This window comes from Physeter macrocephalus, chromosome 11 (genome assembly GCF_002837175.3).
Source record: "Physeter macrocephalus isolate SW-GA chromosome 11, ASM283717v5, whole genome shotgun sequence".
Classification (NCBI taxonomy): domain Eukaryota; kingdom Metazoa; phylum Chordata; class Mammalia; order Artiodactyla; family Physeteridae; genus Physeter; species Physeter macrocephalus.
Window position 1 is genome coordinate 58,904,591 of NC_041224.1, and position 13,709 is coordinate 58,918,299.

Consider the following 13,709-nt stretch of genomic DNA (forward strand, 5'->3'; position numbering starts at 1 on the left):
CGGAGCGCAGGCTCCGGACGCACAGGCTCAGCGGCCATGGCTCACGGGCCCAGCCGCTCCGCGGCATGTGGGATCTTCCCGGACCGGGGCACGAACCCGTGTCCCCTGCATCGGCAGGCGGATTCTCAACCACTGCTCCACCAGGGAAGCCCCAATCCATTTTTAAATAGTTGACTTCCTTTAAGATAATTGTGAATATTATGTATTTCACATTATCTAGACAATTGAAAAGCAACTTCTTAGAAACTGACCCACATGAGACTTCATATTTTATTTTCTTTGGCTAAGATTATTGGAAAGATCTCCTGATGAAAAGTGAGCGAGTGGCATGGACATATATACACTACCAAATATAAAATAGATAGCTAGTGGGAAGCAGCCATATAGCACAGGGAGATCAGCTGGGTGCTTTGTGACCACCTAGTGGGGTGGGATAGGGAGGGTGGGAGGGAGACACAAGATGGAGGAAATATGGGGATATATGTATACGTATAGCTGATTCACTTTGTTGTAAAGCAGAAACTAACACACCATTGAAAAGCAATTATACTCCATTAAAGATGTTTAAAAAAAAAATTGAACATCTCTCTTCCATTGTACAAGGGATTAGAAAAATTGTATGTCCTAGTTTGATAGAGCTACCTGTTCACACTGTGTGTTAAATATAATTATTTTAAAACACACACACACACACAAAAAATCTCCTGATGGGGAAAAACCTTAAAACTTTCTGTTAGTTGTCTGATAGATGAAGCTATCCTTCATTCATATAAACGATGTGGCTGCATCAATAAAGCTCACAGATAAATTCCCAAACTTACCTTACATGTTCTTTTCTAGGGCTGCCAGCAAAAAAGTAAAACATATTAATGTCTAATACCATTTATAGAACAAAGTGAGTTACAAAAATAAAGCACTACACTCTGCTTGCCTCATTGTCCTTTGTGAGCCTTTGACGAAGGGGCTGTGTGGGGCAGGGTTGTATAATTACATAATAAATAGCCAGAAAGGGAGAGGGGAGTAGAGGAGTTTAACTGGTCCACACACTAATTAACGAGGCCCTGCTCCAGCACATTCTAGCAGGCAAAATGGAGAAACAGCAGCCCAAGAGCGCAGCACACATTAAGGCCAATGTAAATAAGTGTTTCTCAGGTTTTAAACAATCATCTTTCGCTCTAAAATACCTCATCTTTTCTGAACCTTAGCAAGAGGTGGCAGGAGATGAGTACCTGCTAGGTTAGATTTACTTTTCTCCTCTGTGTCACAGACAGTATAACAAATTGCGAAATCTCCTGAAGGATGCGCGTCATGATTGTGTTCTCTTCGCTAATGAATTCCAGCAGTCCTGCTATCTCCCTCGGGAAAGAGGGGAGTCCATGGAGAAGTGGCAGAGCAGGTATGGCCCTGAATAGCTGGGTTTTCACACGATCGTCTTCTTTAATTTCTTTATCATTGGTTATTTGGGAGTTGATCTAAATAGTGTGGCGGAACAAACCAACAATTTTTCTGGAACCGTGATTAATACTGAAATGCTTAATGTGTCAATATTCTAGGTATGTCATTTGAATACATATATTTTAGAAATTGTAATTAAGGAGCTGTAGGTGCCCAGAGTAAGTTTGCCCCAGACCTCTAAAGGCTAGTAGGATCATTCATTCCAGTGATCCAAAAGTCATACATAGCTTTAACGCTGTGTGAGTGCGCGCGTACGTGTGTGTGTGTGTGTGTGTGTGTGTGTGTGTGTGTGAGAGAGAGAGAGAGAGAGAGAGCGCGGCAGGGACACATCCTACTTTTAAGCTAAAATCATCTCACTTTTTCTGGTATAGGTTGCTTTAATATCCCAACCAGTCTTATTAAACTGAAACTGGTAGGTTAATTCTAGTAAAGCTGTTTTAGGAAGTGTGGTGTCCTAATTGAGATCCACCTAAAAGCAGAACCTGAAGCAGGGATTTTGGAGGTGAGTTGTGTATGTGAGAAGCAATTCCCAGAAGCAGGAGTGGGGAAGTGGGTAGAGTGACACAGAGAAGGAGGGAAAGCAGTAAAGGATGTATTACTGCTGAGGGAAACTGAGGCTCAGTCCTCTGGGACCCTCTAAGAAGCCATGTAGAGTGTGCCTCAGAAGTCACCTCCAAGGGTGGAGACGAGGGCATTTAGTTAGTTACCCCTTTATCTGAGGGCCATTCCCCAGGGGTGTTACCTCCATTCAGTGGGCCATTGATGAGGGATGGAACTGCCGCCCAGCTGCAGCTAAAGTCAGAGGCGGGCTTAGGGTACAGGTGCTAGGCACCCATAGCCTCTGCTTCAGTCTTCTGTAGAAGGCAGAAGAGACCTTAAGCTTTAAAATAACTTATCCATACAAAACATTTACATCCTCTTCTTCCTTATAATTCTTTATCTGTATAGCTATTAAATATTTAAATTCTCTAAAGCAAAATAAGCACTGATATATACTGAGTCCTTAAGAGAACCCAAGTTCCCACCAGCAAGGGAAAGCAAATCTTTCCCTAGATTGGGTCATATTTGAGTACTCACACTTACTAACTACTCAGCCTTGCACACAGTCAGTACTCAGTGAATTTTTTTTTTAATTCTAGAACTAAAGGAACCTTACATAGCATCTTAATTTGCAGAAAGGGAAACAGATGCCTACAGAAATTGACTCTCTGAGTTGATCCACTTCATTGGACCCATGATCCTTTTTTGAATACATGTCCCCAGACCTAGACTCCATTTTCCAATTCAGATTCTTTTCAGGAAGATTTTCAGACATTTCATATTGGTGGTGCCATGTTAGATTTTGTCTTTATTGGATTATGATCTTCAGCTACTCGCAGCCTAGTTTTTCTCTTAGCCAAAGACTTGTTTCTTCATCTTTTAAGCCTCTCACAATTTAGCTTATCATCCCTGTGGTGCTGTGTGGCTCGTCCCTCGAATTAAAATGTGTTAAAAGGTGGTAGAGCCTCACGGTTGCTAGGCCATATCAAGAAATGAGAGAGGTTTCTGTGGTGGTTGGATGTCTTACGGAAGAAGAGATGTCAAGCATTTTCTGATTCATCTTTGTATCCCCCGGTGTACCCAACCCAGGGCATGTTTATAATGGGTGCTCAGGAAGTATTTGTTGAATGAATGAATGAATGATTGTCTATATAAACCAAAGGATAAAAGATTAAAAGCCAGGTGTGAAGTTCTGAACAAGAGCTTGGGTTTGTCTGCCTCAGGAGGGCTCACGTGCCTCTTGCTTTCTAGGAGCATCTACAGTGCAGCCACTTGGTACTATCACCACTGCCAAGACAGGATGCCAATCGTTATGGTGACAGAAGATGAAGAGGCAATTCAGCAGTATGGAAGTGAAACGGAAGGAGTGTTTGTGATTTCCTTCAAGGTATTTCCAGCTGGTGTGTCTATATAAGTATGTGTGTGTGCGTGAGTGTGTGTGTCTGCGTGTGTTCATTTCCATAGTAGTGCCCATGAGGCTCTAGATGGCTTTGGCAGTACAGAAAAGGGAAAATAAAGAATGAAGGAAGACTTTAAGAAGTTCCATGTCTTCATCACTCTCCAACTAATGAATCTTGAGTTTGCCAAATTTGGGCAAACTCCCTGTGACTGTAAGGCCTCCAGTATCCAAGACTGCAGCCCAATAAACTCCGGTTCACAGTCAATTCATGTTTATAGTTATAATAATAATACTAGTAGTAATGATGATGATGATAGGTTGATGATAGGTTGAATCTGATAAAACTGCCAGTATTCTGTTGTTTTTGACTTACAAAATGGCTATTCTACATGGTTCCACCTAAGAATAATACCCAACGTTGATCTATGCCAGGCACTGTTCTGAGTGTATTTAATTCTTGCAACAACCCTATGAGGCAGGTGTTATAATCCCCATTTTATTGGTGAGGAAGCTAAAGCACATAAAAGCTAAGCAACTTGCCCAGAGTCACAGGGAGAAAGTGCTGGAAGTGGGTTAGAGTCCAGGCAGTCTGACTCCAGCGCTCTGAACCACCATGCTGCCTCCCAGACTGTCTTTCTGAATACGCACAAGACGTAGGTTTTGTTTCTTAACATCTTTATTGGAGTATAATTGCTCTACAATGGTGTGTTAGTTTCTGCTTTATAACAAAGTGAATCAGCTATACGTATACATATATCCCCATATCTCCTCCGTCTTGCGTCTCCCTCCCACCCTCCCTATCCCACCGCTCTAAGATTCCATATATATGTGTTAGCATATGGTATTTGTTTTCCTCTTTCTTATTTTTTTTTAAATTTTTATTTATTTATTTATTTATTATTATTTTTTTTTTGGCTGCGTTGGGTCTTTGTTGCTGTGTGCGTGTAGTAAAAATAGAAAAGCAGGTATGGGAATGTTAACAGCAAATGCAAGATAGTAGTTACCCCTGGTAGATTCCATATATATGTGTTAGCATATGGTATTTGTTTTCCTCTTTCTTATTTTTTTTTTAATTTTTATTTATTTATTTATTTATTTATTTATTTTTTTTTGGCTGCGTTGGGTCTTTGTTGCTGCGTGCGGGCTTTCTCCAGTTGTGGCGAGCAGGGACTACTCGTCGTTGCGGTGCGCAGGCTTCCCGTTGCGGTGGCTTCTCTTATTGCAGAGCACGGGCTCTAGGTGCACGGGCTTCAGTAGTTGCGGCACGTGGGCTCAGTAGCTGTGGCTCGCGGACTCCAGAGCTCAGGCTCAGCAGCTGTGGCGCACGGGCCTAGTTGCTCCACGGCATGTGGCATCTTCCCAGACCAGGGCTCGAACCCGTGTCCCCTGCATTGGCAGGCGGATTCTTAACCAGTGCGCCACCAGGGAAGCCCCTGTTTTCCTCTTTCTGACTTCACTCTATATGACAGACTCTAGGTCCATCCACCTCACTACCAATAACTAAGTTTTGTTCCTTTTATGGCTGAGTAATATTCCATTGTAGATAAGTGCCACATCTTCTTTATGCATTCATCTGTTGATGGACACTTAGGTTGCTTCCATGTCTTGGCTATTGTAAATAGAGCTGCAGTGAACACTGTGGTACGTGACTCTCTTTGAATTATGGTTTTCTCTGGGTATATGCCCAGTAGTGGGATTGCTGGGTCATATGGTAGTTCTATTTGTAGTTTTTTAAGGAACCTCCATAATGTTCTCCGTAGTGGCTGTATCAATTTACTTTCCCACCAACAGTGCAAGAGGGTTCCCTTTTCTCCACACCCTCTCCCAAAACATAGTTTTAAAGGCCAGTCTTATTTGTCCACTGTTCCTCACTCTTCTCTACTTGTGACCATGGGTGGGGTTCAGTAGGGATAAAGGAAGGGGTGATATGTGATACTACTTATGTGAAAGCTGTTGGACCAGCTGGGTGTACATGTAACAGATAGAGGCAGCATTATTGGTGACAGTTTTTTGAGCTGTCTTAAGGACACAGTTCTCCTATTTCTTAGATACCTTTTCAGAGAGTAGGATGCCTGTTAATCTCTAAATAGATTACTGATCTCAAAATAAAAAAACAAAAAATAGATTACTGGTCTCTTCTGCCTGCCCAGTTGGTCAGTCAGGTTCCAATGGTTGATGTTGTTTTTTGATTCAGAAACTAGACTAAGGCCCTCCATTACCCCTGTCAGTTTACAGAAAGTCTAGTTGGATTTTGAATTGTAGATCCTATGAGGGTTCCCATGTGCATGTATTGCTAAAGATTTGCCAATAGAATTTTCTTGCCCTGCTATAAAAATGTGTTCTGGCATGCCAGAGAATTCCAGGGGCGCTGGATATTAATGGCAGTGTCACTTATTTTTTCTGTTGCAATACATCATGTCTTGTTCCTGCAGAGGACAGTTGACTAAAATTATATTTTTCTACTTTTTATGAAAATTACTTTTCTCTGTAGTCTGGCAGCATCGTACAGTTTGGTTTTGTATAGCGTTTCCTAAGCAAACTGTGTGACCGAGGGCTTCATAGAGGTGTATGATAGAAGAAAAAAAGAGATGCTATGAAGTTCAGATGAGCAGGAAGCCCAGAATTTTCTGTGGAGACTTGAAGGTAGATGGGGAAGAGTGAGGACAATAAATCCCTCTTGAAGAGTTGGTTCGTAGTGGCAAAAATTTGGTGTTGATGAGTGATTAGTGACCATAGAATTGCAGTGATGTTAGCACAGACAGAACTTCTGGAAGGACGAGAGAAAGAAAGGAAGCAGTTTGAACAAGACCCTGAAATTAGTGGGAGAAGTGCTGGAGTTGACAATAAGGATCATTGACTTCATTTTAGTTTGAGAAAAGAGAATGTGCCAGCCTCTACTTAAGGCTTAAAGCTGAGTTAAAATCTTACATAAGTTTGATTTTATTTAGTGAGAGTCCACCATGCGAGGGCATGTATTCTGGACACAGGAAGTAGATGGAGCACAGTCAGCCTCACCACACCGGCCCCCTGTGGGTGGTCGCCTTGGTGTCTTGTCTAGGGCCTCTCTGAAAGTTACACCAAGAAGTGCAATAATATTCAGTAATGTTCTACTTGGAGGGGACCATGACACTTGTTTCAGAATTATGTTTCGTACTGGGTTGTCACATTGACAGAGCATCAAATGTCCCCACATGAAAAGTGTGACTACATCTGTATAGTCACAAAAGAAGACACAGTCCTTGGGAAGTTTATGAGGCTGGAAAGCCTAACACCAAAGAACAGACACATCTTTCCCCTTCTCTGCTCATCCAAGATTGCCGGGGAGTTGGGGGAGGGGAGATACTTCCTTATTACACTTTACTCCTTGCCACTTTTTGCCTGCTTATTTAGGTGTCTTATAAATTTCAAGTATTTCAGGGTGAAAGAAAAAGAGACTGCACACGTAGGAGCTTTTCCTCTCCATTCACTGTGGGCCGTTATCTGCAGCAGTGAGATACGTGTAAAGACAGGCATCCCGGCCATGTGCATGTACATGCATGTGTGTGGAGAGAGAGGGAGGTTTGAAAGTACAGAGTAATCAGGGAGGTGGAAGCATTCCACAGTAGGAATGGCCTCCCTGGATTCCTTTAGCAAGGCTGCAGGGATTAGTGAGATGGTAGAAATGAACTGGTAGCATGAGGCTTGGGAGGGTAATGCTCATGTAACACTTCTTCAAAACTGCATGCCATTAGTTCCTGTTCAGGATTTTTTGTAATGCTGCTATAACAAAGAATCATTATCTTCTGACCATGTTTCTCTTGTGCCTTTATTAAATGCAGAATTACCTGGACAATTTTTGGCCTGATTTAACGGCCGCCCACGAGCTTTGTGAGTCTATCCTTCAGTCTCGACGAGAAAGAGAGAATGAGAGTCAGGAGAGCCACGGGAAGGAGTACCCAGAACATCTACCCCTGGAAGTGTTAGAAGCCGGCATTAAGTCTGGGCGATACATCCAGGTGAGGGTGGTAATGAGGAATCGGCGCCAGGATCAGCCAGTGTGTTTCCTTCTCTTTACTTGCCTCCTGTCACAGGCCTCTGATTTCAAAGGCTGTCAATGAGACGGGCCTGAGTAGGCCAGGGCTGTCGATGTTCAAGGTGATGTGGGAGTCTCCTCTGTAGACAGTGCCCTCCGGTTTGGACCTACTCTCTCCTGTTCTTTTTTTTTTTTGGCTGTGTTGGGTCTTTGTTGCTGTGTGTGGGCTATCTCTAGTTGTGGTGAGCGGGGGCTACTCTTCATTGCCGTGCGTGGGCTTCTCACTGCAGTGGCTTCTCTTGTTGCAGAGCACAGGCTCTAGGCACACGGGCTTCAGTAGTTGTGGCACGCGGGCTCAGTAGTTGTGGCTCACGGGCTCTAGAGCGTAAGCTCAGTAGCTGTGGCACACAGGCTTGGTTGCTCCGCTGCATGTGGGATCTTCCTGGACCAGGGCTTGAACCCATGTCCCCTGCATTGGCAGGCGGATTCTTAACCACTGCGCCACCAGGGAAGTCCCTCTAGTGTTCTTAATTAGGTTACATACCGAGCATTACACAAGTAGGTTTAAATGCCTCCTGTCACTGGGAAAGAATATATTTTTGAATCAAGGTCTGGAGGTTTGGCAAAATTTTAAAGTTGTTGAAATTTGGCTTCTTCATGCCTTTGCCATTTTCCTGCCTCTTTCAAGGTCCCCTTTGTGATCCCTCAAAACCCAGGACCTAGGTGCTGTCCGGGTCTTGAGAAGGAATCAAATAAAATTGCTATTCAGATTTCAACAGCTTTATATGCACTCGTGTGTGTGTGTGTGTCTGTGTGTGTGTCTGTGTGCACATACAGTTTTATCACATGCATAGATTTGTGTATTCACCACTGCAATCAAGATACAGAACTGTTCTACCACGAATTTTACATTTTCTAACCAGCAACTCAGACGATTTTTATGCAGTCTGAAGGCTGAGCCTACCACCGTAAACTCCTTCCCTAAAATGTGGGTGTTTTAATGAGTATATCTATGGAGAGGCTAATGCTTCCAATTGGTAATGAAGTTTACAGCATTCCTGGGAGGATATTTTGAGGAAGAAGATTTTTTAAAGACCGCTCATCACTTAGGTAAGATAAATCCTGGCACTTGCAACACTTGGTATAGCTAAGAGTATGTCAAAATGATGGTACATTCTCTGGAGAAAATAAACTTTGGTGATGAATTATTATTATTATTCCTAAAGAAAGGGATCACAAACCTTCTACAAATATAATGGGGATATTTTCATAAAAATTTTTAACTGTACCTTTTGGAGGGTAAAGCAAGCAGAAAAGAAATTTTTCACATTGATTTTTATTTTGATTTTAGGGAACTCTGAACGTCAACAAACACAGAGCACAAATAGAAGCTTTTGTTCGACTTCAAGGAGCCAGCAGTAAAGATTCAGGTTCAGTGTAAACCTTACATAAATTTCCGTGCCACTGTTTTATTCTGCTGTTACACATGGAAGAAAGCAAAGTTGAAATTGTCACATCATATGTGCCATGTCAAATATCCCTACCTACACTGGCTGTGTGGGATCGTGGGTTGGTTTTTTCTCCTCCCTAACTTTTTGTCTATAATTTCTGACTTTATGGTAATAACTCTAAAAAATGGTAATAGCTAATATTTTATTGAGTGCTTATTATACATCAGATACTGTTGTAAGCACTTAAAGTAGGTATTATTATTGTTTACCACCTTTTACACGTGAAGAAACTAAAATACAGAGAAGCAGAGTGACTTTACCAGGATCACTCGCCTGGTACGTGGCGGGGCTAAACCTGAGGCTGAGGCAGGCAGGCTGTGATTTTAAGATTTTGCCCTGTACTGCCTCACTGAGCTGTATTGCCTCATTGGAATTGTTTAAGAAGTAACATCAGTGAAAAAAAACGTGTAAATAAGTCTTACCATAATAGAGTGTATTGTTAGTTCTGCAATGACAGGGTGAAAGTAACCCTGATAGATAGTCAAGGGCACCTGGCGAGGTTGAGGAGAATGAGAAACAGTGGCTTACTCCGGGCTTCTGCTCATCAGACTTCTCCCTGTCAGGTCTGCAGTGTCCATAGCTCAGCAGCCTGCTGACCGCTCCCTGGCCGCATGGCCCCTGAAGTTATGGGAGAGAGTCCCAGTGTGGGCTTACATTGTCTCATGCAGGGAACCTACCTTAAAAGGTGGTTGAGAGTGGCCTTATGAAAGCACATTATACAGCATGGCATTGCAGCAGTGTTTCTCCCTTCCTAACCTGTGGAACAAAAGTTTGACTTCGGTTTAACTTCACCTTTGAAAGGAGGGAGCTTTTATTTGCAGGAATGCTGATTAGATCTCCAACGTATTATGTTTGAAATGCCTCACTGGTGTGGCCTCCCCCTTGACGTTATGGGGTTTCTCTGTGCTGTCCCCAAAACAGGTCTAGTCAGTGACATCCTAATCCACGGGACGAAGGCTCGAAACCGCTCTATTCACGGGGACGTGGTAGTTGTCGAACTGCTCCCTAAAAATGAATGGAAAGGAAGAACCACCGCCCTGGGTGAGAATGACGGCGAGTCCCCGAGTGAGCCCATGCCCACAGGTGAGCCAGCTATAATGTTGCCTGGTCGTCCATGTGGAATGTTTATTTTTCCTCTCCTTAGTCCAGAAATACTGCAATTATTAATATATCGTCTCTTTTCCTACATTATCAGTTTCCCCTCTCCGCAGCTTTATTTTATTCTCATCAGCACCCAAATATGCTATATAGTATGTCTCATCTTAAAATAAAAACCATCTTGGGGGGGCTTCCCTGGTGGCGCAGTGGTTAAGAATCCACCTGCCAATGCAGAGGACGCGGGTTTGAGCCCTGGTCCGGGAAGATACCACATGCCATGGAGCATCTAAGCCCGTGCGCCACAACTACTGAGCCTGCACTCTAGAGCCCGCAAGCCACAACTACCGAGCCTGAGTGCCACAACTACTGAAGCCCACATGCCTAGAGCCCGTGCTCTGCAACAAGAGAAGCCACCACAGTAAGAAGCCTGCGCACCGCAATGAAGAGCAGCCCCCACTGGCTGCAACTAGAGAAAGCCCGCGTGCAGCAACGAACGCAGCCAAAAATAAATGAATAAAATAAATAAATTTATTTTTAAAATAAATAAATTTATTTTTAAAATAAATAAATTTATTTTTAAAATAAATAAATAAATGTCACACCAGGCCCCACAAAAGAAAGAGCACACTGACAATGTTAATTTAAAAAATTATCTATCTTAAAAAAATGATCCATTTAATAATAAAATAGAAGGAAGGCAATGTTTAAGCATCTCTCAACTTGTGTGAATGTGCTTAAAAAAATGGGATGTTGCATTTCCTGTTTTCTTCCTCATGCTGAACTAGTCAGAGTCCAGATAGGTGACATCTTACCAGTTAAGCCTTTATTTTGTTTTGTTTTCCCAAAGGCAGAGTGGTGGGTATCCTTCAGAAGAACTGGCGGGATTATGTGGTGACATTTCCATCCAAAGAAGAGGTCCAATCACAGGGCAAAAATGCTCGGAAAATCCTAGTTATACCTTGGGATTACAGAATTCCCAAAATCCGAATTAGCACTCAGCAAGCAGAAGCCCTCCAGGTACCTTTACTCTTTGTCTCTTGTCTTTGCCAGCTTTTGAGCAGTACCAGGAACTGTTAACTCCTTTTCATAGGGAGGGATAAATTAGTGATGGCATCTGGCGTTCTGATATCCTGTTTTCTAAAAATTCTAAATATATAGAACCATCTGTTAAGTAGTCCTTGGTTAAAAAATGAAGGCCAGAGAGAAACTGTCCTAGAAAGAGCTGTGTAGGACAGCTAGAGAGAACATCCATTATCTAGCTGTCCAACACAGAAACTTTTCAATAGATACACTTTGCCAACACTAACAAGCTTTCTTTCAGCAAGTGATATAGAAATACGATGGCTCTGCCCTGTAGGGATGATATAGTGCTACTTCACAGAATCGATTATCCTTAAAGGAGTAGAGCCCTGGAGAGAAGACATAAACAAGAAAGTTAGAAATTAACCTTTACTGTGGCGAAGGGTGTAGGCATCGCCCAATTTGATTTGCCTGATGTTTTGCAGTTTGTAAATGAGACACTGAAGCAGGATGTCCCCAGCCAGTAACCTGGTCTTGTGTACCTTTCCATCCCAAAGCCTCACGCAGGCTCTCTGAGGCCAGTTGTAACAATTGCTTTCCATGTCTATGGTTTGCTGGAATCCAGGGGCAGTGGGGTTCAGTTCATACGGATAACCTTCTTCTCCACCAAAAGATGTCTTAAGAAATTAGAAAGTAACTTTAAAGAAATTAGAAAGTAACTCCCACACACAAAAACATTGAGATTTTTTGTTTTGAAATTTAATTTGGACTATGCATAATTGGGTTTTTCCCTTGTGTCACAAATGTTAACTCGAATGTGTCACAGTTGGCTTTCTGTCTCAGGCTACACTCTCCAGCCCACTTATTTGGTCTGGAGAGGTAATGCCTCCCTTCAAAGCATTGCACTAAGCATTTGCCTACCATCTGGCAATTTAGTAAAACAGGAAGAACCCAATAAAAGAATAGAAAAGAAAGAAAAACCGCTATTTGCAAATTGGCCACTCTCTTTGGAGCTTGATGCTGTTTATCACTCGTTTGTTTGACGCTGCTAATTGACCCATTTGACTCCTGGTGCTGGGCTCATGTTTCCCCCTCTTTGTTCAGGACTTCAGAGTGGTTGTGCGCATTGATTCCTGGGAGTCCACGTCCATGTATCCAAGTGGACATTTTGTGCGTGTTTTAGGAAAAATCGGAGATCTGGAAGGGGAAATTGCAACCATCCTGGTGGAGAACAGCATTTCAGTTGTCCCCTTCTCAGAAGCTCAGGTCAGACTTCCCCCAGTCCTTTGTTCTGATAAAAGACATTTTCTACTTTTTTTTTTGCTTTTGTTGTTGTCCGTTTTGTCATTAAGAAAGAAAAACCTTCGTACTATGTAACAACCCACTGTCTAAAACCACAGATAATGGAAAAATCTCACTCTTCCTTATTCTGTGTTTGAACCAGATTGAAGTCAGCTTCAAGTGCAGAGTTAGTTTCCTGCAGCCTCACAGCTCTCAAATTTTTACATTTTCCTACTGTGCTTACAAATGGTATGTCAGTGTCTTACAGTCAGTATACATCCATCCCCCATAACTACATGGGTACCTGGTTACAGACCCAGTTGGGCTCTGGTCCCTGTCATAATCATTCAACCAGAGGCCTGCAGAAAGCTGCAGGGAGCAGCTTCTTGGGTTCCATACATCTCTGACCCATGGGTCAAAAAATCATGCTCATTATGAAACTGTTTTTGTAACCTTTACAGAAAACAAAAATTCCGTGAACATAAAACATCAGCTATTTTCATCACTTTATGATCTTTTAAAAACCTCATAAATCTTATTATTCTTGCATAGCTATACTCATAGTGTGCACAGGCTATTTTCTGCTTCTTTCACTTAAAATTATTTCTATGTATTGACATAGCCTACTTATTTTTAATAATAATGGCAATTACTCTATAGTGAGGTACTCTAGTTTGCTTAAGCATTTCTCAATTGCTGAGCGTTTGGGCTCTTTAATTTTTCAGTATTATAAAAGGTGCCACTTCAAACATTTCATAAATATTACTTTTTTTTCTTTTGATCATTTTCTTTTGGAATGTAATCTTTAAAGTGAGATTACCAAGTCAAAGGGCATAAAAAATTTAAATAGCTTTTGCTATGAATTGGCAGATTGTTCTTCAGAAAAATTGGGCCAGTTTGCATTGCCATCAAGAGCATATGGGTAGCAAGGACTTCCCTGGTGGCGCAGTGGTTAAGAATACGCCTGCCAATGCAGGGGACAAGGGTTCGAACCCTGGTCCGGGAAGATCCCACAGGCCACGGAGCAACTAAGCCCGTGCACTGCAACTACTGAGCCTGCGCTCTAGAGCCCGCGAGCCACAACTACTGAGCCAGTGTGCCACAACTACTGAAGCCCGCGAACCTGGAGCCCGTGCTCCACAGCAAGAGAAGCCACTGCAATGAGAAAGATGCACACCACAACGAAGAGTAGCCCCCGCTCACCGCAACTAGAGAAAGCCCACGCACAGCAACAAAGACCCAACGCAGCCAAAAATAAACAAATAAATAAAATAAATTTATATTTTAAAGAAAAGAGCATATGGGTAGCAAATGAAGCAACTGACAAAGGATTCATCTCCAAAATATACAAGCAGCTCATGCAGCTCAATATCAAAAAAACAAACAACCCAAT

General features: G+C 42.5%; 1 protein-coding gene across 3 annotated transcripts in view; it reads left to right on the plus strand.

Moving 5' to 3' along the window:
* Positions 1-13,709, plus strand: part of DIS3L (DIS3 like exosome 3'-5' exoribonuclease) — a 35,472-nt gene that overhangs the window by 10,740 nt on the left and 11,023 nt on the right. For all 3 annotated transcript variants that reach the window (XM_024128840.3, XM_007127847.4, XM_007127848.4), the window contains exons 3-9: positions 1,268-1,396; positions 3,247-3,382; positions 7,213-7,389; positions 8,758-8,836; positions 9,839-10,000; positions 10,863-11,032; positions 12,140-12,301. In XM_024128840.3, the coding sequence (XP_023984608.1) occupies positions 1,268-1,396; positions 3,247-3,382; positions 7,213-7,389; positions 8,758-8,836; positions 9,839-10,000; positions 10,863-11,032; positions 12,140-12,301 (1,015 nt within the window). The remainder of the gene's footprint in view (positions 1-1,267; positions 1,397-3,246; positions 3,383-7,212; positions 7,390-8,757; positions 8,837-9,838; positions 10,001-10,862; positions 11,033-12,139; positions 12,302-13,709) is intronic.